This window comes from Coturnix japonica, chromosome 15, assembly GCF_054131305.1.
Source record: "Coturnix japonica strain WE chromosome 15, WE-NBRP24, whole genome shotgun sequence".
NCBI classification, from domain to species: Eukaryota; Metazoa; Chordata; class Aves; order Galliformes; family Phasianidae; genus Coturnix; species Coturnix japonica.
Genome location: NC_140677.1, coordinates 11,258,454 through 11,282,705, shown reverse-complemented (window position 1 = coordinate 11,282,705; position 24,252 = coordinate 11,258,454). Strand labels below are relative to the sequence as shown.

The window sequence follows — 24,252 nt, the reverse complement described above, 5'->3', positions numbered from 1 at the left end:
CCTATTTGAAATACTGAATAACTGCTTCAATATTTATGAATTTAAATGCTGGTTTAACCTGGGGGAAAAAAATAAAGAAAAAAGGCCAAGACGCAGCTTATGAATAGTCAACAGCCTCTAATGCTGAATATTTGATTTGCTGTCTTCTTAATTTCTTTAACAACAGCATCACTCATACAAACTGAATCCCAGGATATTTTTGAACGTTACTGTGGTTGGTAATATAACTCCAAGTATTAAAAGCGCGAAATACATAATTTAAAGGTATTATATTTATTTTTCAGTTGATGTATTAAGCATTAATTGGTTATGAGTAGGCAAGATCCCCAACAACGAGGACAGACAGCAATCAAAGTATTAAAATAACAATTGGTAAAATGCAAAAAGAAATGGTGTTAAGAGAACAAGGAAGTACAAAACAAGATACAATAACCATTGTGATTTACAGACATGATGACAACTGTCATATGATAGGCAGTAACACCTGAATTAGGCCAAAACTATGTAGTGGAATCACCATCCTTGGAGGTGTTTAAGAAACATGTAGAAGCAGCACTTAGAGATGTGGTTCAGTGAGCATGGAGGTGAATGGCTGCTGGTTGGACCAGGTGACCACGGAGGTCTTTTCCAGCCTCAACGGTTCAAATATTCTACATCCCTATACATTTTTTTGTAATATTCTTACCTCAGCGATGATAAACACCCTGCAAAAACAAACTGGATTTCTTCTAAAAACTTGTTACTTCTTATAAATTCAGTAAATGTTTACTTTGGGTGCCCAAAACAAAGATTGTTCTTCCATCTTTTGTCTCCCTTTCTCCTCCACCTCATGTAAGTGTGGGGTCTGTTTCCTCAGAAAGGAATCTGGAACTGATGGTTCTTCCCCATCCCCGGATTACCATCCCTGCCGACAATTGTTTGCCCATCACGATCCCACTAAGTTCCTTTGTGATGCAATCAGATGATAGAATCCTTCCTCTCTCCTTCCCACCCCGGAGATGCTCAACAGCCCCAGCTCCTCCCCACATAACGAGCTAATTACATAACAGCAAATCCTATAAAATTAAGTGATAAAATCATCAACCTACAACTGATAGAGAAACCAATTCAAGCCACAGAATCATAACAAACATTATTTTTACAAATAATTTCTAAGAAGCTTTGATTTTATTTTTTTTCAATCATTAGTCAGCCCTGAGAATTAATCTCAACTATTTGAAATTACCTTAATTTCAATGTCTGGTAAACAAGTCGTTTGTTAAATCCAGCCATAGGAATGCTTGGGTGAAGTTTTGAGGCTGCATTTACTTTCAATAAGAACGCAGCATTATTCTTCTCCCATGGAACATCTGTAATCACAGACTCAGTAAACCAAATAATTGCCAACACAAAATTGTAAGTTAAAAAGTGTTACAAATGCAGGCTTGAAAGACTGTTTCAAACTATGCTCTTATATGTGCTGCAAGTAACAATACTAGAACAGAACCTTGGAAGCACTTGTTGTTTGGCGTAATTTGGGTATGCCTTCAGGCCACGAGCACAGATCACCTTTTTTGGATGGCAACAGGCATTGCTGAAGTTCATGACTAGAAAAGTTTTTTAAGCTTGAGACACCAAGAAAAAAAGTCAATTTAAAACAAATAATTACGCAGCTCTGTATCCTGATTACCGACACTGGCACAGGATCCTATTTCAGGAAAGCACTGTTAGCATGTTTAAGCACCATTACAATCAGTTCTAAGAAACCCTCATCAACTTAACAGTAACCTAAACTGTAGCTGTTGATGAACGCTGACATCAGAGCTTGCCAGTACTAAAAGGGGGAAGTCTCACCACCAGCCAGCTTTCTTGCTGGATGTTTTCTTTGTAAATGTAAAAAATCATCCCAAGGTCTCAGGGCCAAAGGAGCTCTTAAACAAACGCAACATAGTTGGAAGAAGAAAAGGAGGTTGTGGCTTCACAAACCTGAAGTCAGATGAGGAACTACGATGACTGAGGTTTTTCTGATCACAGATCTGAAAAGTAGATAAACAGACGCACCACAAGACAAAGTATACAAAACTGGAATGGAACCAGATTTTAACATGCACTTGTAACAGTCTCATCCACTATTCTTACCAGGACCAGCTGTGCTCAGCTAGCTAACAAGTATTACATGTATTACTGAGGTCACTCATAAAGCTGTATATTATCAGGAAAATCAGTGAGTATTATGAAGCACAGAGTAATATTTTAAGATAGAAATCTAACCATATACAAGAAAGTCTTTGCCACAGTTTAGACCGAAGCTGGTCAAAATAGGCATATACGTAAAGTTAAAGGTTCTCCTTTAATCTGTTGATATATTTACTTTGGGAAGGACAACCTAAGCCAAGATTAAAGAAACAGCACACTCATGTTATTTGACTTTGCTCCCCACAACGCTATGTAGAAAACTCGGTACTGAACAAGCCATCCCTCTAGTAACATTTGCTAATTGAGAGCTGGATACCAGAGCTGGTGCTGCTATTATTCCACTCCTCTTAAATTGCTTTGTCAGACTTCCGTCACTTGAGACAAGTTCCATTATAACAGACATTAGGTGCATTTAGGTATTTGCCAGATAATAGAGTAAGGTTCTTAGGCATAGGTCCGTACAGATTAGTCTAATCTGTTGCTGTTGGAGACCTTGTTTCCAGCAGTAAGGTAAACAATAGTTTCAAATTACTTGCACTAAAGTTAAGCTACAGGTACTACATGTCTTGAGGTGAAAAGAAAAACAAAATAGAACTCTTGCATTTCCAATATTGTCTTTAACTCAGATCAGGTCTGCATCCGAGTAAAACTTCTTTCTCTAGAACTATTTCTAATAGATTTGGTGCCATTTAAAATGCTCTATCAAAAAAAAAAAAATGCTTAAGAGAAATAGAAGTTCAGATAGTAATATTAAATGCTAATGTTACTTCCTGAATCCAAAGCACAGACAGTTAACATTTCAATATTAGGTAAAAGTTTGTTATTTCCACATTGAAATAGGAAGCACTAACCTAACTGCATTTGGACAATTACAACAACAGAAGAACTCGAGAAGTTCTTTCCATGTTTCCCCCAATGCCTTTTGTTGGGTTGGTTGTTTGCCATTTACATTTACGCATTCTGTCCTCCATCTCCTTGTAAGTGACTCTAATAGAAACCAAGTGCCAGTGACTGCATCAGCATGGTCATGGAGCCTGAAGACTCCTGCTTCAGTTCTTCCCTCCAGTGAATATCAAAGTACTTCATACAAAACAGCTGTTTCCTCAACAAATCTGGAAACCAACACCAGAATATGTAACAGCTCAGTAGCCAGACATTACTTTAAGAAGGAATGGTTAGTTTAAGATTTATAAGTTATTAAAGCTTTGCCCTACAGTTCTTTTTTTGCTTTCCCATCTTGCATATTAAAACCATTCTCTGTGCACCAGATGAAATAATTCAGTTTGATTCTTTGATTATTGCAGATATAGTTTAGCTTCAGAACAAAACCTGTTATTCATGTCAGCCATGTAGCAAAACTCAACATAGCCTTGTGCCTTACTCACATTTAAAAAAGATATCGGAGTTGAAGCACTAAATAGACAAGTAGGCAAGTAATATTTTAAGCAGAAATTAATTAAAATATATTTAAAAGATTACCATTTTAAGCTTCTTTTAACAAAACAATTGTTCAAACTGAACCCAGTTTAATGCTAGTCCATTCATTTTCATGGAGAGCAATGTTTTAGGAAAACGAGGTCATACTCTTCTTAAAAACCATTCATTAGAATTTAAATAGCTGATCTGTTTCATGTATCAAAAACTATTTTGCACGTTAAGAATTTTAGATTCTAAAAGTAGGAAGCTTAATTGCCTTCAGTGAAGCCCAAAGTAATTCATACTAGCTGAAAGTCCTACACAACCCAGAACTTATGGTTTATTTTTTTAACTGCAAAAAAATATCTAAACTTTTCTGAACACATTTATTAAAATATATAGGAAAAGTTCACTTTCTCCACAAAAATTAGCTTATAATACTTCACATATTTACAGTTTATTTGAGTGAAAAATCATAATCTTTCAAATCTAAGCATAAAATCATAATTAATATATAATCATTGTTTGATACAAATTACGACAATGCCAGTAATTCTTCAAGTCCTGCTGCAGTAATATAAAGGCAAACCATCCTTCCTCCTACTCTAGTAGGCTGGAGGTGAAATTATTTTTCACCATTAGAAATTGTGATTCTCGGTGTGATCTCTTCAGTTTTGCACGACGGTTCTGGAACCAGATCTAAAATGGAAATAAAAGGCACACTTTTCAGAAACACAGCAGGCTTTGAAACATAAAAGCATTCACACAACCCTACAGTATTTTGTGAGTTGTCAGCTGTTTGGAGGTAAAAAAGAAAATCAGAATTCGCAGTTTATGACCTGCACAAATTAAGACTAAGAAAATAACGCCCTCAGCTTCACCGGAGAACAAGGATCAGCTTCACTAATTAATACACAAAGTAACATCAACTTTGGTGACACTCAGTCAGACCTTGACACTCCCAACATCTGGAATTCACACACAAGTCTTCAACTGCTTAATGAACTGCAACATCAAGCTTCCCATTAAGCCAAACATGATAGCATGAAAAGCATAATAAATATCAAGGAAAGAATTAGAATTTGGGCCTTACTGTATGTTTATCACATCAGTAGTTAGAAACCAGTAATTAATGCCCTGAGTGGATTCTGCTTTTGGCCAGATGAATGACATTGTCTCAAGCACTGCAGTTATGCTCTTCTAACACTATATTTTCACACAAATTATTTCCATATTAGCTTCAAATTATGTTTTAAAATATGATCCCAAGTACAATAAATATGATTTTAGAACCTGGGAGCAAAGGATTGGAGGTTAGCAAAGCAGAAACTGCAGAAATATTACCGTGACAAATGTCTCATTGATGCCATGTAAAAAGATTTAAGATTTCAGAAGGAATTTGACAGCATCCATTTCATGAATCACTTCAGGCATATCACATGCAGAAATGCACATTATTTTATGCAGACATGAAAATTATTGCTACTACTGATAATTTATCTATTTACATCGACAGAGAGTACATATGGATGGAATTAAGGATATTTTTAAGTAAAAATTGATTTACCTGGATCCTGTCTTCATCTAAATCTAACTTGCGAGCTAATTCTTCTCTAATATCAATGCCAGGGTAGGAGTTCATTTTAAAAACATTTTCCAAGACTTCAATCTGAGGAAATTAAAATACACTCATTGAGTGACCATCACTGCCTTTATAGGAGTTAAAAACACCACTTCAGTTTGCTTTATAGGAGACCTCTGGATTATGTGTGGGCAGTTCTGATTTCATGCAGAAATACCAGCCTGCTGAAGTTAGCAACAATTCACACAAGAGCTTAATTACATTTTTCTATGGAGAGGTACACAGCACTGCATTAGTCAGCTGCTACAGGCTTGTGCCAACTTCATCTAAACTACGCTGTTATTGATCCATCAAAATAGGACGAAAATCCATACCTGGTTTCTAGTGAAAGCAGTTCTCGGTCTCCTACCCCTGTACCAGCTCAATTCTCGTTTGAAAGACAACCTCTCGGTGACTGAAAAATATTTTTCACATTTCAAAACTTTTTCCTCTTGCATTGGATCACTGCTAGCATGAAATAATGAATTTTCATAGGAAACAACAGGGAGTTGCAGATGTGGATTATTGTCATCACCTAAAACTGGAAAAAGCAAGCAAATGTGAACTTCATGTTACTGATTTTCAATAGGAACATGACTAAGTATGTATTTTAAAAGGCTAAAAGCTTGAGAGGTAACAAAACAGACTTACCCAAATTGGTGCACGCATCTATCCATGGTCTGTGAGGTTTCACAGCTGCAATGCCATCCTTCTTCTGCTCCAATCCTAAAATACTTTCAATGGAAAATGAGCACTGTGTGGTTTTATTTTCTACAAAACCAGTCACTTTCCGAAGACTCTGAGATGCTGATGGATTTGCTGCACACAGCGATGCACTTGCCATGGTTTCACCTTCAGCCAGCACAGCACATACACTGTACTTGTACTTCTCCAGAAGTCCTCCTTATAGCTGTGTTGACAAGGGGGTTGGATTTGCAACGTCATTAATTAAATCTTTTATTAGAAAGTTTTAGCATGTCAATGAAAACTCTCCCACCAAGAGGCATGAGGAGTTAATTGTTTATTTGTTTGCAAGTAATTAGCAACTAATGGTGACACTAGGGGGGCCACCAAGAGGGACAAGAAGTGTTATCTCTCCTAACCAGAACATCGACTTAACTTTCTCAAAAGAAGCTATGCACAAATATAGGACTTTTCTTTTATTTGAAATCATTAATGTATAAAATCAGTTTTTAAAAAAAAAACTTTATACTCTAATGGACTCCACTTACCTCAACATAGCAGCACGATAGGAAACCAGTCAAGTAATAAGTAATCTCATTTAAGTGAATTTCCTTCCAAGGAAATTTAAAAAAATAATCTCTTAATGCTATTAGGCTAATCCCAATGAAAATGCCTCTGTTTTTTCATATGCATATGTAATGGTGAACGTGGTCAATAAAACAACAATAGCTTTTGGCATAAGGCGCTGTGCAGTGGGTTGGCAATGCTGTCAAAGCTCAGTGTAATTGCCTTCCAAGTGCCTGGATTAGTTAGCAGGAACAGTTGCACCAACTATTTTAAATAATTCATACATTCATTTTCCTTATTAAAATAGCTTTGTCACAGCTTTTTTGAAGGACACCATATGTGAAATTCCCTGATCATACTAAACAAAATAAAAACAAAACCTGAAGTAATATTAGCCACACACTCAAACATACAAGTTCTAACACCTGGACGTGCTACGTGTCCCTTCTTTCCTGTAAGTGGGTTTATAGCCAACAGGAATTATTCCACAGAGTGCATACGTAAATGACCAAAAATCACCTGTAATGGAGATTAAGGATTTAAAGCATGTGTTTCAAAGTTTGAAAAGATCACTGACTTCATTCATTATAAAGAAAGCATCAGCTATAACATTTTCAAACTCAACTATTGGCTTTTTACACATGGTCAGCAGCAAGTTCTCATTTGTGAAAACCTCTTTTTGTATTTTAGATACAACTATGCGATAAATGCCAAAACGTAAGCAATATTTTCCTTCAGAAAGCAAATCTCACCCCTCTAAAATATAACTTTGGAGCACGTGATGCTGGATTGTACCCTTTCAAGGGAAAAGTCTCGCCCTTTTTTTGTTGTTTCACGATTTACTCAGAGTAGTTTATCCTGTGTAATCAGTCATATTTTCCTGGTTAACAAGTTATACAAAGGAAAAATGCAGAAGATCAAAGTACATATACTGTTCATTTGTAAACAGCCCAAGATAAACCTTTAGGAATAACAGGAGCAGGAAATGGCACAGCATGAAACTAACAGCACGGCATTGAGGGATATTCTATAGTGAGAAACAGGATCATTATTTTCTATCAGAATGACGTTCGGCTGCATGACATTGACTTACTGGGCTGACTCAGAAGTAGTGATTCAAGAATTGATCTTACCAAGACACCTAATCAACATGTTGGTATATTCTGAAGTTGCAGCAGAATAAAGGCAGTGACCACCTGCAAGCTGAGCTCCAACCACCATTTGGCAGCCCCAGCAACCATAAAGTGTAGACACAGAAGATACATACAAACCTGCATAAAAAGCTCACTAGCCACTGACATGCCTTTTGACCGTGTCAGCATTGAAGAAGAGTAACAAGGCCCACAGGACAGAGTAAGGCTGTCTTCATATGTGCGATCCACACTCCCAATATTTCAAGAGTGTCAAGGTCAAAATGTAACAGACCCATCATTGTTGTCACAAGAACCTGTAACACATTGGGAGCCTCTGGAGACACCTCATCTGCCCAGAAGTTTCAGGAGTTTTGTGGTGGTGTATTCCATCAATCAGAGATCAGACGGAAATGAAGGCGTTACAGCCCTTTATATTTAAGTATATCTGGTCTTAATGCAACACAAACTAAGATCCCAGATGAACAATGGAGCTACTTTACTTGACTAAAGTAGTGTGTGATCTCTTTAGGAAGCTACCAAGAACTGTCACAAAAGATACGTGGAGGTAGAACTGAGGAAGCACATAACTCCCCAAAACAAACCAGTACATTAACCAAATAGCTGTATCTTTTTTGGTCTCTCTGAGATTGTGGAGGACAAGGAAAGTCCTTCAGAGCAGTTTGCTTTTAGCTCCCAGTTGGAGGTTCTCATTCTTTCAGCGTTTATTTATTTGTTTATCTTAAGGACTTTTCAGGAAAGAGATCTCAGTAGCTCTCAAAAACAGGTTTAATAAAATAAGGCCAAAAACATGGAACGGATTTGACATGCAGAAGTTAGAAACTAATCAAATACTGCCATCTGGTGTTTATGTTTGCTCAGCTGCTTTGTTTGTTCAACAACATTATCTGAATAGGAAACTTACTATTAAAATAATTACATTCATGTGCTCCAATTTGAATTGAATCAGACCTGAAGGCTGCAGCACAGGAACCAAAACATACAACACTGCTTTGAAACTGTGCACGATTGCAACTCCACACAGGAACTGGAAGTACCTAACTGGAAGTTCCAGGGTAACCGCTCAGACTGCTTCCTAATGTGAGGAATTCAGAGAACACAAAACACCACACACCTAAAAGACCCTTACAGTGTTAGAGCAAATCCATATAACTGCTTATTAAACTTACTTATTAGACTTACAAACTGCTTAAAGATTTCACGTGACAAGAGAATGTATTACAAAGGTAACAAGTTTGTTTCAGTACCAAAATAAAACAGAGGTAAATCTACTGGATTGGAGACTGAAGGCCAATGGTGTTACATTTATTTAAAGAGAAGACACTTACACAAGAAATGAGGATAAAAACATTCTTGAAAGAGTAGAAAACTTTAATAGTTTTAAACTCAACACAAGCCATTCTATGATTGTAAAGCAGTAGAATTTGATAGTAAAGATTCAGATTCCATTTCCAGGAATTCACAGTGCAAGTATAATTTCGAGTTTGCTTATTCATTCAAAAGCTTTTATCTCATTATACTGCCTATTGCAAATGAGCTGTTCTTCCCTTGCAGATTTGCCTGAATATGTTTGTAGGAACAACGAGAGCAGCACAAGAAACTTTAGATTGAAAACCCCGGGTGACAAAGATCAAACACAGGAGACGTCACTGTTCCTTGAACACGCCAGAGCAATCTACTAACAGAATTCACACTTGATGAAGCAGAAAATTCATATCCCTTGCAGATCTTATACCACCTGTTCTTTGCCCAGTGATGGCAGCATCCGTCTCTTAAGCAGATGCTACTCATTGCCACTATCACCCACTGCAACTCCGCTGTGAGGTCACCTTTCACAACAGCCTGTGCAGCATTCTCAGCTTTTTGGAATGCTATGAACAGTGCACGTCATCTTTCTTGATTCCTTATCACACAGAAATTTGCCTTTCATCTCACCTTTCCCTGCAGCTCTTTTACCCAAGTGCAGCAGTATATCACCACCTTAGACATTTTGCTACACAGGTTGACCTTTCAAATATGTTTTGAACATTAATTACAGAGATTACATTCAAAGCCAACTACAAAACTGTGAAGGTTTGGTTTTTTGATTTTTTTTTTGCAAGCGTACCTTAATACTTTCAACATCATTTATTTCAAAGCTCAACTGAACACAGTTTGCTATTCCTTGGTAAGTGAAAGCTACTTTGATTAAGTGAACACACATAAATTCAAGGTAAATCCAAGGGTATCAGAAGAAACAGTACGCTAGTTAACAGATAACATGCAAATAAATCCTACCTGATCCAGACGGCTAATTCCACTCTCCAGCAGAGCCAAAGTTCTCTCCATTAGGGGGACACATCTTTAATCCTTGTAGGCTGCTCTTCTCCCTGTTTATATAATGCCAGCCATTAGTTCTCCACACTTACACTGCCCCTCAGTATTTTGTACAAACAAAGTCATCCACACTAAGAAAGTTTACAATTCTTATAGAAGTGTAACACTAAAAACATTCCCATTAGTGAATTCTTATGAATTCCTCAGTTCATTGCTATCCAGCCTCCTCCACTGCAGCCAAATATATATCCCAAATAAAACTTTTAAATGCCTCGTGTATCTTCTCACAAATATCATGACATACAAGGCTACTGGGACATCACTGACTGTTTCAGTGTAAGGGACCTATTTAGAAACCTAACTATGAACTAGAAGAAGCCCTGGTACATTAGAGAACAACTAGAAAGGGCTCTCTCTTGCTACTAAAATGAACTGAAACATTAAGATAAACGGAAATACAAACACTACACACAAATTGAGATACCAAAGCACATTCTGACATGTTAAAAACTTGTCTGTACTATTTTGTTTTGATATAGAATCACAGAATGGTTTGGGTTGGAAGGGATTTTTAAGCTCATCTAGTTCCAACCGCCTGCTATGGGCAGGGACACCTCCCTCTAGACCAGATAGTTCAAAGGCCCTTGAACACCTCCAGTGAAGGAGCATCCACAACCACCCTGGGCAGCCTGCTCCATTTCTGCACAAGTTTCAGTTTTTTAAGTGCTTTTCTTCCCATTCTATAGGAGCTCAATAAATGCATCTTTCCTGTCATTTGCAGCTGTAAAACTGCAAAGGTGATTAGAAATAATTACGTTTAGAGTTCTTTACTACCTTTCTGAGTTCTGCTAGGGGAATGACACTAAAGTATACTACAAAATAGAGAGCAATTCTTACAGAAGACTGCTGTGAGAAACTGGTCAACAGTTCACAGAATCACAGAATTATCAAGGTCGGAAAAGACCTAGAAGATCATCTAGTCCAACCATTACCAAGTTCACTGATATCAAAACTAGAAAGTTGTGCAGGTGTATGTAGGTCACGAGCCAACGCTGGCATTGCCTGCTCATACATATGGATCCAGTTAGAGCACAGTAAGCAAAAGACCAAGATACAAGGCTTAGCCTTTAAACCTAGTAAGATAACTCTATATATGTCTCTCCAAATCACAAAGCTGTAAGAAGGGCAATTCAGGAGCGGTTATTTCCCCCTCAGTGTAACACCAGACACCGACCTGGCTCAGCCTAACGAGCTGCCACAGCAGGAGCGGTTGGGATGTCCACAACCTGACAGGACGTTGTGGCGACACACAGGTAAGTGGTGGCACACAGGTAAGCACCATCCCGAGGTAAGTGCCAACCCCAGGTAAACGCCATCCTGAGGCACGGCGCCATCCTGAGGCACGGCGCCATCCTGAGGCACGGCGCCCATCGCGCGGGCTCAACCCGAACCACACGACACCTCCCTTCAGACAGCCACCGAGGCGGGCACAGAGCCCACGGTATGTAGACAGACAGAAGGCCCCGCTGAGCAATAAGAAGCCGGGCAGCTGGGCTATGGAGCCAATAGTGAAGGCAGGCGGGCGGCAGGAGGGAGGGATATCCTGCTCGGGGCGGGGACAAGTGTTTGCTGCCGGGGGGGCCCGTCCAGCTGGGCGAGCTGAGGGAGCGGGAGCAGCAGCGGCGCAGATCGGATCCCTGCTGCCGCCATGCCCGGCATCGACAAGCTGCCCATCGAGGAGACGCTGGAGGACAGCCCGCAGGTGGGTCAGGAGAGGAGCGGCTCCATGACGGGAGGACAGATCGGGCTCGACTCGGGGCTGCCAGGCCTAGCGCGGAGGCCCGGCCTTGTTTTGCTGCATAGTTTATGCAGATGAGCAGCAGTTCCAATGCTGTAATAGCATATTCATTGGTAGCTTTGATTGCTCGAGCATAGAAACTTTATTTACTAAACAGAGGATTTTAATCCCTATAATAGCAGTGACAACAAATCTAGATCAATGGAGGGACAGCTTGGAAGAGAAGGCTGTGTAGGAGGTGTATCATTGCTTTCCATAAGGCAGTGTCCCATATAGCCCTGATACCAGATGTCAGACAAGATCTGGTTTGCTGCACAGACTGTGGCCTGGAGACTTGACCTGATCTGGACAGGTTTTCAGGGCTGAACTGTGCACTGGATTTCAGTACCATTAGACATGTTTGAGATGCTGACTTCACTTATATGAACTCCAAATCAGACTTACTCTGCATCCAAGGGAAGATCTCTTAAAGGGTGAATAAACCATTGATTTCCTTTTGGTGCGGGGTAGAAATCAAACCACTGTCTATTTTCAGAAATAAGCCAAGTGACATTTTATGTTGTCTTTGATAAGCGAAGCAGCGCAGTTTAGTTGTACACACATTCAGTGTGCAGATCTACGTGTTTAGAGTTGCTGCTCTCTTATTTCCAAACTATTGCACCACAAAAAGCCCACAGGACTCAATGGCACAGGCTCAATCTCACGTCTCTTTCAATACAATACGTGTGATGACATGAATTGTTTAACAGCTCACTGACTTTCAAACAGGTGGTTTCCTTGTGCAGTTTTGTACTGGTAGCTTCTGGTGTAGCAGCTGATCCATGTGGGATAAAACATCGTAAGGAGCATCAGAGCTCCTCAGTTTTTCACTAGAAATGTGAGTGAACAGTTCCTCCATTTTTTTGTTCAGCAATATCTGTCAGATCTTCTCAATTTCAGTTTTCTTTCCATCGCTATAATTACACTGTCAGTTTGGAGTCAATAACTGATATTTTAATGATAAAACCCATAGAAATGCTTTTACTCCACAGGGTTCTGTATTACGGAGTATTAGAGAGTAAATATAATCTAGAAATCAAACACGATAACACTTTCAAATTGCAGGGTCAGGTTTGTTAGTGCTTGGTTTAAAGGTCATGAGTGTATAAGTCAGTCTTTATGGTAATTTTTTCTGCTGCATTCTTTCATATCTGAAGACTCACAGCTATTAGGATGATGCAACACATTGCCACACCTGACAACCATCCGAGCTCTCCACCTCTTTCCTCCTCCACCCAACACTTCTTCCAGTTGTTTTATAAACAAGAACCATCATTAAAGTGATTTGCTGTGTTGGTAATGCTGTTTGCTTATTCTTTCCCCTTAGGTGTCCTGTAGGAGTTATATGGTGTGATCACATCTGTGGGACAACCACTCATCAATTTCAATTAAATAAGAGGCTTTCATGGTCAAGTGATCAAATAACACACTTGATAAGTGTTTATACAAGGGCAGATGGACGACATTCTAAGGCACATTTCAAGGTTTTATTACCGTGTTTTGTATGCAGTGCAATCCAGTGCTTTACGCTGGTCTCACCAGAGAGATTTTCCTGATCTCGTGCATTGCTCTCTTATTTTCTTCCCAAGCCCCAAAAGTTGCATCCATTCTGAATCAGGGAAGCTGCAGTTACTCAGCTTGAGGAAGGCTAAGAAAGAGAATTAACAAGTTCTTAAAACTGACAATTTGTGGGTTAAAAACATCTGTTATGTCATCACAATTCTCTTCATTTTCTGTCTGGACATTAATTTTAGTATGGACCTAAAAATGTATGGTCTTCTTGCCAGGAAGTTAAGAGTTAAAGGTTTATTTTGTGGGTTTTGCAAGTGATTGGCCTTGCATCCAAACATCACAACCAATATTTAGTGCAATACTACACAGTGTTTCTTAGGAAGAGCAACTGTAGCTCATGCAGAGTTACAGCTACATTCTCTGCTCTTTCCCCTTTTGCCAAGCCATCTGATAACCTTATGGTTAGGAGTAACACTGCTTCCAGATGCAAAGATGAATGAGTACTGAGTGAGCATTTTAATTCCTCTTAAGGGCAAATTCTCCCTAAGCAACTTGATTGTCTTCTTGTTTAGCCAGTCATTTCATCAAGAATGTCATTCATGCCAACTTACCAGAGGATTCTGATCTGTCTCCAGTACTTTTCTTCTGGCCAAAGCAGGAAGGTACAGACTGCAACTGGGTGGAAAAAAACAGCGGAACAGTTAGACCTAAATGTTGGTGATCGGTGTTTTGAAGTCCAGTATGTGGACAGCAGTAAAGACAGCAACCACTTATAAAGTTACACAGGAGGTGCATTTGTTGGTGGCACCAGTGAAGGGCAGGCTGACTGATGGGCTGGGGACAGCAGACAAAGAACACAGCTCACTAGCAGGTGGGGCAGAGAAGTGTGTATATTAAGAAAATGTAGATTCTATCAGTTTGATTTGGTTACTTTCAGTTCCTCAGCTTTTTGAGCACAGAATTGGCTGCTATTGCAGACGTGAGTTACATAGCCCAGCACAGCCAGCAACTACTCATACAGAAGAAGGAGTGCTAGAAAGCCACAGCTGTTCTTTCTCAGAAGAAATGTGTACCTGGCATGCTGCTTAATTCCAGTCAGTTTTCCTTGGGGATATATCATAATGATATACCAGTAGTAGCTCACAGTTCCAACGCTTATAATTTATACTTATCCACATCTCTTGGTGCTGTCTGACTACGTACTCCTTTAACCTGGAGAGAGGCTGAGCAAGACTGAGCTTGGATGTAGTTTTAAAATACATTTTGTTTTTTTCTAATTCTGTGATACACAGCACATAGCAGTGGATGCTGTGACAGTGGCTTTATAAACTTCAGAAAGGAGATCTGCAGCACTGCTGCTTAACTTGGAAATTCTCTTGCATTTAAATAGTTCTTTGCTAACATGGCACATTGTTCTGATTCACTGTTACAGACCCGTTCCTTGCTGGGAGTGTTTGAAGAAGATGCTGCTGCAATTTCCAACTACGTCAATCAGTTATTTCAAGCAATGCACAGAGTGTATGATGCGCAGGTACTGTTAGAGAATTCCTGAATGCATTACAAAGCTTTTGAACCACATTTTATGTCTCTTCCTTTTTTGGAAAAATTTATAAGCAAATATATTTTTGAACTTTGTAAAAAAGAGGACTAAATTTTGATTGTCACACAAGATTTGTTTTGCAACAGAATTTCTTATGACCATAGTATCTGTAAATACTGATTATGTGCTGCTCCTACCATTGCTATAGAAACAGAAGGACAGAATTCTTATGTTGTCTGCAAGCCTGTCACCAAGATTCCTGTTTCTAAGTTCCGTGTCTGCAATGTTTTGCTTTCTAAACATGATTTTAAAAAATAATTTAAATAAAAAAGTTACAAACTTCTTTCTTTTTTTCCTAAATTAGAATGAATTAAGTGCAGCAACTCATCTGACTTCAAAGCTTCTGAAGGAATATGAGAAACAGGTATAGTATGAATCACTGTTGGTTTGTGTGGTCAGGACTGTATTTTTGTAGTCTTATCTCACAGAGCACAGTACAGAATGTATTCAGGTTTGATTCAGATAAAGCAAACTATTAAGGTTGGTGGCTCACATTGTTGCCAAAAGAATCAACCTATCTTCATATTAGTTCTTCCAATGTAAACACAGGTGCTTTCCATTCTGTATGGAACAATGGCACACATAAAGAGTTTGCTGAAGTGAAATGTGTCCTGTTATTACTATTTTCCAGAATTAAGTTCTTCTTACTATGATGAATGATAGTAAGTTCTGGAGATTTTATTTCTGGTGAAAATATTTCACCAGAAATATGGTGAAAAATTTCTGGAGAAAACAAGGGAGAATTTAATCCTTACTGTTTCCGAAAACTATTTCTTATCTGAGACAATTTAAAAAAAAAAAATAAAAAAAATCACAAAATAGTCCCACAGTGCATTTCAAGTGCATCATTTTAAAATAACTACCTTGTACATTCTTAGACATGAATATTATGTTTGTGTGAATGGCAGAAAACACTACAACCAGCATAACCTCCTGTTATTTTTGTTTGGGTTTTTTTGGCAGCACTTTCCACTGGGAGGAGATGATGAAATCATGAATTCTACTTTACAGCAATTTGCAAAAGTGATTGATGAGGCAAGTACTTGCCTTTATTTCATTTACTTTGCTAATGTTTGTTATGTATTCACTTTGAATTGTTACCTGTAGTCTTAAAATTGCAGGTTCAGAAACAGCTTTCATTTGATAATGCTGAACTTTTGTTGCAGTATAAGCTTAGGGTTACATAACCTGAAGGTAAACAATCAATTCAGCAAAATGAGTCCACGTTGCTGAGGATCAAGATAGTTTAACTACAAAACCAAAAGCATTACAGAAAGATAAATGACATTACAGAATGTCAAAAAACACCTTTGTCTTATCAGGGTATTTGCATCCCCTGATTTCAGATACCTGTTTGATAAAGGAACCTTTTGCTGTTCGTATTAGAGGCGGACTGAGTGATCGACTCTCCTGAAAAAGATGTTAGCATCATTAAGAAGCAGGATTTTTCCTCATGATTCCTCTCCTTTGTTTAAATGCTACTTTTTGAAAGAATAAACATTTTGTTTGGATCATCCTCAGTAACCCGAGGAAGATGGACTGTGATGTAGCTGGAGAGAAGCTGTAGAAATAAATTGACTGGTCAGCAAAAGGTGTGAGGCCATCTTCTGACATGATTCAGCAATCTGGATTATAGATGGAGGGAATAAGGGAGAACGCTATGCTGTGAGAGTCTTCTATGTAAAGACGATGATGAAATAAGGAACCTTAGAAGGGAGTAACTGCAGAAGTGAATTTGCAAAATTATGTGAGTTGTGCATCAAATTTCAGTGAAACTTCTCTTGCTTTCTTACTTTCCTCAGTCTCAGCACTGTTTTCCTAAAAACGCCCTTTTTTCCCTTATCTTACAGCTCAGTTCTTGCCATGCAGTACTTTCTACTCAACTTGCAGATGCAATGATGTTTCCTATTACTCAGTTTAAAGAAAGAGATCTAAAAGGTAGGGTGGTCAAACAAATAATGCTTTTTCCCATGGCAGCAATAACAGAAAACACATCATTCTATCTCTATAGTTCCTATTGTACCCAACAGGATCTGCTACTTATTTCTCAGCTTTGAAGTGTATGCATCTCCTAATGCTTTTAATATAAATAGCTTCTACTCAGGAGAGCATTAGAGATGAAGAACCAAGTGTTACCATGTTACAACAAACATGCAACATTATAGAAGTAGCTGCATTTTCAAGTTGAAGATTTAGGAGTTACTGAAAACATTGTCAGAGAATTTGTATGTTCAGGAAATAGTTGCGTATATACCAACATCACAATGTAAATACACTGACTGAATCAAATTCAAACGATGAAGTGCTAAAACTGCAGTATTTTATTTATTAGTGTAAAGGTAATAATGCAATAGAAAGCACAGCAATAATAGCAGGGTAGCAAAATCCTGGGCTGCAACAAGTAAGGATAAGCCTAAATGCAGAAGCCATAGACACGGAAACAAAGGAAAATTAGCTGCTTACCTTTGGAAGGCCTCAGGTACACAGGAATTGCCAGGAACATATGCTTGCCTCCATTGCCAACCCTTAAATGAGGTCTGGGAAGGGGTGGATCCATCCTTCAGGTAAATCAGAGCATTGCATTGCATGCACCTGAGCTCCTCTGGGTTTGCCCTGCCTTCCCACCAGGTGTTCAATCACTGCTTCAAGCCGCAACTCAGCATTTCCACTACAATTACTAAGGTTTAGGAAGGGAGTTCTTTTACCCTACTAATTTATAAGCGTAATAAGGTAATAATAAAGGTAAAATAAAGGTAATAATTTATAAGCGTAAGCATAAGATGAAGACCTTTTTATTTTTGTAACAGCTCTGGCTTAACCTGCCTGGTCTGAAACAATAGAACTAAATATGATAGAGTTTATTCAAGGTACTAAGCTGAAGAGGCAAATGGGTTTCAAATATAAACCAAAGTTAAAAACAAAGTAACTGGGAACAATAATGGTGAATTCTTCAAGAAGGAGAGCCTGGAAGGTCTCCTGTCAATATTTTCTAAAAAGGCAATAATAGCAAATGAAATTTTCTTACTGGCATTTTTTTAAACGCCAGATAACGTAGTATGAAATTATACAATACTTCATTATGTACTTCACTTTTTTTCCTTGGTCTTTGCTTTATGGTAAACTACAACATTGTTTTTTGCTAGTTTATGCTGTGAAGTGACACAAAAACGCAGTCAAGATTAGAGTAAGTTTTCCTAAGCATTGTACTGATTCTGTGTCCTGATCAAGACTGGAAAACAACTAGAATGTGACTAATTGTAGGTAGGAGGAATTGCACATTTAGCAGTAATCACAGTGCCATGGGGTATTCTGTTTCCTGATACTTCCCCTTCCCACGTGCTTCCACTTCCCCAACTAAGACCAAAGCTTTCAGCAGAACAGTAGGTGATGCTTTTGGACTGATTATTGCAAAGTAGGAGCAGACTTTGCCAGCTGCAGATGGCTGTACTGATAATTTAGTATGGTATGAAGTATGAACTGCACCTGTTCAGCAACGTAACATGGCAAGAGAAGTCTTTATATACCCATATAAATGTTGTAATGACTTCATTAACTGTGATATGTTGTTTTGTAGAGATATTAACTCTAAAAGAAGTTTTCCAAATTGCAAGCAATGGTAAGTGTAAAACAGTCTATGTGACAGATATTGCAGTACAGCAGTATTCTTGTGGAATATTTACTCAGAACATTAGTGGAGATAGCTGGAAGGCCTAAAGTCATTACACTGTAGTTTGTTGTCAGTGATATTTAGGCAGCCAGGTATCCTGGAACATCTTGTAAATCTCTGCTTTATGGACCAAAGCATTAAGGCAAATGGACGGTATTGTCTTCCTCACAATACTTCACATGTGTATATAGTTATAAAATAATTCAGGATTATGCTTCTAAAATTAATGTAAAGAGTAAGGCATTAGCTTACTTTTTAAACTCAGCACTTAAAATGGATTGATAAATATGAATCTAATCTCCCTAAAATTTGATAGTCTTCTTCCTAACTGTCAGTAGGTACTTTTGCTCTGCTGTGTCCTTGTCTAAATCCAGATAGCTCCATTGCTTCAGAGGCAAAAAAGATGAGATGGAAGTTTTCAAGGAGAGTTGACTCTATTTTGAGTCAGGTTCTCAGCTCTGGGGTAAATTGGTTAGAATTGATCTTTCAGCCCAAGTATTGTCATCCATGTAATAAATCTGAAGAAGCAAGAATTATTAAAGGCTTTATTATGGCAGAACTTTATATTTGGGCTGCTGTACAGGACATGGGGGTATGAAAGTGTTTATGCTGCATTTTGTAAGTGATTGATTTTTCAAAATGATCCCTTCTTCTCTCTTCATTGCTTAGACCACGATGCTGCCATCACACGATACAGTCGGTTGTCAAAAAGAAGAGAAAATGAAAAGGTCTGTAAAACAAAATGCAGATAAGACAACTTCTAGACGAGTTAGGAACGAATTGTCTAATGTAAGAATTTGTGATGAAAGATAAAGTACAGCAGATTGCACTTGAAGTTTGGTAGCTGATGTTGTAGCATTCCGGGCAGTTTGCTTCAGAACACAAAAATAAGCTTTATTGAACACACTGAAAAAGCTACAAGGTGAAAGCTGTGACACTGTAGTCCAGTTGTTTTGTGATGAACCGACTACTGTATACAATACTGCATGTACTTTGCATGCATCCCTCATCTGTGAATTATATAAAGGGAATTGTAGCACACAGCAGTTAATGCTGATAGAACTTAGAACATTACTGTATTGTTCTTGTTTTTTCCCTTGCTGTTTGTAAGGCTGTTGAGAAGACTCAAACACTCTTTTTTCTCCTCTCCCCTTGTCTGTACCTCTTTAGATCAAGGCTGAAGTTACAGAAGATGTGTATACTTCCAGGAAAAAACAGCATCAGACTATGATGCATTATTTCTGTGCGTTAAATACTCTTCAGTACAAGAAGAAAATCGCTGTGTTAGAACCCTTGCTAGGATATATGCAAGCTCAGGTAATTTCACATTCTATAAGCTGTAGGCCTGAAAGAAGATGTAAGAGAACCTCATGAGAGTTGATCTACTGAAACTGACTGTTGGGAATAAGGAATAAAACCAGATTTCTTCTTGAAGCTTTAACCTCCTGTCATTAATTTCTTGATTGCTTTATTTAGTTTCATTCATGACCAAGTTCTCCCTTTTCCTCCTTTTTTTAAGATAAGTTTTTTTAAAATGGGTTCAGAAAATCTCACTGATCAATTGGAAGAATTTCTCACCAACATTGGCACAAGCGTACAAAAGTAAGTTGTTTGGGTTTAATTTTGCACTTCTGCACAATTATTTTTTCTATTTTCACTTAGTAATATATTGTTTCTGTTAGTAACATGTAACTTACCTTAGTGTTCGCAGGGAAATGGAGTGCGAAATAGAGAACATGCAACAAACTATAGAAGACTTGGAAGTAGCCAGTGATCCACTTTATTTGCCTGATCCTGATCCTACAAAATTTCCTGTCCATAGGAACCTAACACGGAAAGCTGGGTATCTCAATGCAAGGAAGTAAGGCTGACTTGTTACTGAAATCTTTAAAAATATTTAGCTTTGTGGAAGCTAGAAACATAACACTGTGTTGTTTTGGAATAAGGGATGCTGATCTTAAATATGTAGTTTAGTGCAGTAAGTCCCATCAGAGCTGTTCTGTTCCTAACGTTGGATTCCCTCATTTGTTTAAGAGTGTAATTTCACTGGACTGTAATTGTAAACCAACAAGACTGGGGCTGGAAGTGTTTTTGTACAAGCATCCAAGAAAGCTGTGGGATTCAAGATGATGATAAATACAACAAGCTTGGGTTGTACAGGGCAAACCACTATTGCCTAAACACACTTTGAACATCCGTCACAGTGTGATGAGGTAGTCTTTCCTCCACTGGAGGGAGCTGTTAGGTGCTATTAAGGTCATTTTTAGTGGTTGTAAAGAAGTTGAAAGAGTAAGATTTTTTTCAGTACCTTGCATAATAACCTCCAAACAAGCAGGCTTTTTTCTTTAAAGTTAATTTTACATTAACAGTGAGAACTAAACACTCACTGAACAAGGCCATAGAACACAGTTGCAGCAATTAATACTGAAGAGAGTATCTGAACTACAAGAGAGGCCAAACCACAAGTGATACCAATTTTTGGTTCCTCTCTGTTGTTCTTCTGTAAGAATAGGAACTCAAACCGCTCTTTGCAAAACTTTGATAACCTCATTGAACAATACAAAATACTTGGAAAATTGAGGTGTCTTACATACCTTGGTTAATGCTTACCTCAAGTTCTCCAGTGAAAACAGTTTGGAGATCATATAAAACACGTTGATAAGGTGTATCAGTTGAACATTCACCTTTCATACAGGAGTGCTATGAAAACTGAACATCAAAACCAAAGAACTGATGTCTCTTCTATCTACATACAGTCTGATAAAACCCAAGAAAGCAAAGATTTTCGTAAATTCTGCCCAGCAGTGGATTTAAAATAAATATGCAGCAGATGAGACTAATGTAGTTGCAAAGCTAACCTAAAACATTACATGAGGAAAATTTTTTAAGTGTCCATACAGCTTGCTCATGTAATTTTTATTTTAAGTATTCTAATTATAGAGCTCAGCTAAACTAACTTACTAAGCAGGGATCTCTTTCCATGTTCTAGTAAAACAGGGCTGGTATCTTCCAGTTGGGAGAGACAGTTCTACTTCACTCAAGGTGGAAATCTGATGAGCCAGGCCAGAGGTGACGTGGCTGGGGGACTTGTCATGGACATAGACAACTGTTCAGTGATGGCTGTGGACTGTGAAGACAGACGGTACTGTTTTCAAATAACATCTTTCGATGGTAAAAAGTAAGTATTCTTACATTAGTTTTATGTGTAAGAAAATGTACTCACTACTTAAGAAAAATAGTCTGACTCCAAATCCATCAGGCTGTCATCTGTCTGGAGTGTATTAAAGAACCTCAGTCTGGGGTTTTTTACCCCAGTGAGCTCAGCGCCTTCTCCTTTCACACTTTTGTCTGTTGGAAAAATGATGCTGATGTCATCAGAGTGAGGCCGGTTGTTTTCTCTGATGGCCAATAAATTCTTCAGGAAACAACAGTTATTTGGCTTCAGCTCAGGAAGTGTCGCTCACTGTGACTTTAGTATATTTTTGAACGGCTGAAGCTTCTGATAACAGCACCACATACCTTTGTAGAAGGCTCTGCTTATGCATAGTCTGAACTCAATTAAAACCATGGAAAGATATTTTTCGTAAGTGAGTAAGATGAGCTCTTCGATTGCTGTACAGAATTTGTAAAGGATACAGAAAAATGAATTTTCATTCCCCAGTTAAATGTTGTCTGTGCTCAGTACACAGAATCTTCAGACTTGGTTGTTTCTTTGTGCAATGCGCAAACATGAAAAGGGGGTTTCTAATCTGGAAGGACATGTGAGGCATTTCAAGTAGGCAAAACTCTGTTTTCCATTCTCTTTTAGGTCTTCGATCTTACAGGCAGAGAGTAAAAAAGATTATGAAGAGGTAAGTTTGCAGGAGGACCACATGTTGAATTTTCTGTTGCACAGAAGGGAATGCATGAATACAGTTGGAGTGCACACTTTATATTCTTCAGGCAGTAAATAGTGAACATTCTAACCATGAGAACTTTCAGAAAGTCTGATAAACTATTACTGCGTTTAAATCCCTTTCCATAATAGAGTGGGATTAGAAAAAAATTGTTCTAGAAGCTTTATAGTGTTTTATGCTATTTTTAAGGCTTTAGCTGGGCTGCGTTAGCCTGGCCCTGAAATTATGAGGTGGAAAAGGTGCTGAAAGCAGTCAGTGCTAGGGGTGTTTAATCATCTTTCTTGGAAAGAAGCTATGACAAATCTAATATGTTCTTTTTTCCTCTCTTTTTCAGTGGATATGCACAATAAACAACATATCTAAACAGATATATCTCAGTGAAAACCCTGAGGTAAACTTCACCAAAATCACCACATCAGTAATATTTTCATACATAGATACTCACAAAGTTCAGAAAGAGAAATCATACTCCTTGATTTGCTGTTGAGCTTTGAAGCAGGGATGGGTTATGTGAAAGGAAACTTTCCAGTGCTTCCATACCAGATATGAGCACTGTAGTTGGAGCAGTTGAATAACACTGATACCTGTTGCTGAAGGCACGTGCTGTGATTAGTTCAAAGCTGAGGCTCATTAGTCCAGGTGTACAGGAGTGCAGATCCCTTAGATCACTGAGGGTGTATTTATTTATATATGCATGAATTCAAGAGAATAACAAGATCTGTGACCCCTTTGTAACACTTAGAATTCAATATTTGGAAGCCTTTTTACAGTTCTGATGGCTTTAGGATTATGAATGTCAGTTGCTGAATAAAACTTGTTTGAAGGGCAGAAGTATCTTCTGAAAAGTACAGATTGAAAACGGATTGCTCCCAGCTCTTTCTATATTACCTGTGATATCACTGCCTTCTCACTTTGCAGTGGCTTTATACTCTCATTTTCTGAGTTGCTTGCACAAAACTTTGCTTCTTCACTGCTTTCTCTCCTGTATCTTCCCTCTCCAAAATCCTCTTTATTTCAGGACTTTTTTTTCTGCTGGCTTACTGATATCTCAGAACAAGTAATTTCATTGAAAAAATAAAACCCAGTTCTTTAAGAGGCCTATTCTTTGCTGAAATAACATTGTCACTTAGTGGCTATTTTGATAATCATTCCTGTCTTGGTTTTAAAGAAACATTTAAACATTCCCAAATTTCAAGTGCAGACTTTTGAGTCTTCGTGTTGTTAGTAGTCGAGGTATGTTTTGAAAGTGGGATCTTTATTTTTCTTCCTGTATCTGTTTGCTTGTTTTATCAGGCAGATTGCAGTTTTACTGCTGGCTTTTACTAACTTTTGCAGCATTATAAAGCAAGTGTGTTCACTCAGGTGAAAACTAAAATCTGTTTTCATTTACTTGTTGCAGGAAATTGCTGCCCGTGTAAACCAGTCAGCTCTCGAGGCCGTTACTCCATCACCTTCATTTCAGCAGAGGCACGAGAGCATGCGTCCGACAGTGTAAGCTGCTGAATACGGTCACCTGAAGAGCACTTCTGAAAAGATTATTGCGTAAAGTTCCAGTAAAAAAACAAGCCAGACAAAACCAATCAACAACAACAATAAAAAATTCATAAGGAAGCCTCAGCTTTCTGTGTTCAGAGGGAAAGCTTTGATAGGCTTAGAAAAACATTTTCTAATTTGCCTTGCTGGCGTTGTTTAGCACCCATTGGTACAAACAATCAGATTTCCTGCCAGTTAGAAAGTTGTGTTACATTACATTATGTCTGGTTTGTTTGTTCTCTGTATTCACGCTGAGTATTATCCTAATGCATACAAC

The 24,252-nt window shown here is 38.2% G+C and overlaps 3 protein-coding genes across 7 annotated transcripts in view; 1 reads left to right on the top strand and 2 right to left on the bottom strand.

Annotated features, from left to right (window-relative positions):
• The window catches only part of IL17RD (interleukin 17 receptor D), a 52,490-nt gene extending 41,280 nt beyond the window's left edge, over positions 1 to 11,210 (bottom strand). Inside the window, exons 1-2 of the mRNA XM_015874880.3 lie at positions 11,165 to 11,210; positions 9,892 to 9,983 (exon numbers count right to left, since the gene is read on the bottom strand). Of these exons, the coding sequence (XP_015730366.2) occupies positions 9,892 to 9,942 (51 nt within the window). The 5' untranslated portion in view covers positions 9,943 to 9,983; positions 11,165 to 11,210. The remainder of the gene's footprint in view (positions 1 to 9,891; positions 9,984 to 11,164) is intronic.
• Positions 1,149 to 11,212, bottom strand: HESX1 (HESX homeobox 1). Its single transcript, XM_015874910.3, has 6 exons — positions 11,165 to 11,212; positions 9,892 to 9,983; positions 5,864 to 6,122; positions 5,548 to 5,753; positions 5,159 to 5,260; positions 1,149 to 4,290 (listed from the first exon to the last, which is right to left on the bottom strand). The coding sequence occupies exons 3-6, from the start codon at positions 6,054 to 6,056 to the stop codon at positions 4,192 to 4,194; spliced, it is 600 nt and encodes a 199-aa protein (XP_015730396.1). The 5' UTR covers positions 6,057 to 6,122; positions 9,892 to 9,983; positions 11,165 to 11,212; the 3' UTR covers positions 1,149 to 4,191.
• Positions 11,213 to 11,554: 342 nt separating this feature from the next.
• Positions 11,555 to 24,252, top strand: part of APPL1 (adaptor protein, phosphotyrosine interacting with PH domain and leucine zipper 1) — a 23,120-nt gene continuing 10,422 nt past the window's right edge. For 4 of the 5 annotated variants that reach the window (XR_014934643.1, XR_014934644.1, XR_014934645.1 and 1 more), the window contains exons 1-14: positions 11,555 to 11,692; positions 14,712 to 14,810; positions 15,184 to 15,243; positions 15,843 to 15,914; positions 16,730 to 16,817; positions 18,454 to 18,495; positions 19,216 to 19,274; positions 19,717 to 19,863; positions 20,066 to 20,148; positions 20,249 to 20,407; positions 21,536 to 21,724; positions 22,355 to 22,397; positions 22,777 to 22,833; positions 23,842 to 23,933. Coding sequence is in view for 2 of the 5 variants with exons in the window: in XM_015874882.2 (XP_015730368.2) it covers positions 11,639 to 11,692; positions 14,712 to 14,810; positions 15,184 to 15,243; positions 15,843 to 15,914; positions 16,730 to 16,817; positions 18,454 to 18,495; positions 19,216 to 19,274; positions 19,717 to 19,863; positions 20,066 to 20,148; positions 20,249 to 20,407; positions 21,536 to 21,724; positions 22,355 to 22,397; positions 22,777 to 22,833; positions 23,842 to 23,933 (1,244 nt within the window). In the remaining 3 variants the exon portion in view is untranslated. The remainder of the gene's footprint in view (positions 11,693 to 14,711; positions 14,811 to 15,183; positions 15,244 to 15,842; positions 15,915 to 16,729; positions 16,818 to 18,453; positions 18,496 to 19,215; positions 19,275 to 19,716; positions 19,864 to 20,065; positions 20,149 to 20,248; positions 20,408 to 21,535; positions 21,725 to 22,354; positions 22,398 to 22,776; positions 22,834 to 23,841; positions 23,934 to 24,252) is intronic. The other variant, XM_085516412.1, reaches the window with a different exon arrangement.

Excerpts from the sequence above, each read along its gene's own strand:
- HESX1 (XM_015874910.3), bottom strand. The coding sequence starts at position 6,056 with ATGGCAAGTGCATCGCTGTGTGCAGCAAATCCATCAGCATCTCAGAGT. Across the intron at positions 5,754-5,863 it reads AGATGCGTGCACCAATTTGG|TTTTAGGTGATGACAATAAT; the intron begins GTAAGTCTGTTT and ends TGCTTTTTCCAG. Across the intron at positions 4,291-5,158 it reads TAGATGAAGACAGGATCCAG|ATCTGGTTCCAGAACCGTCG; the intron begins GTAAATCAATTT and ends TTTCCATTTTAG.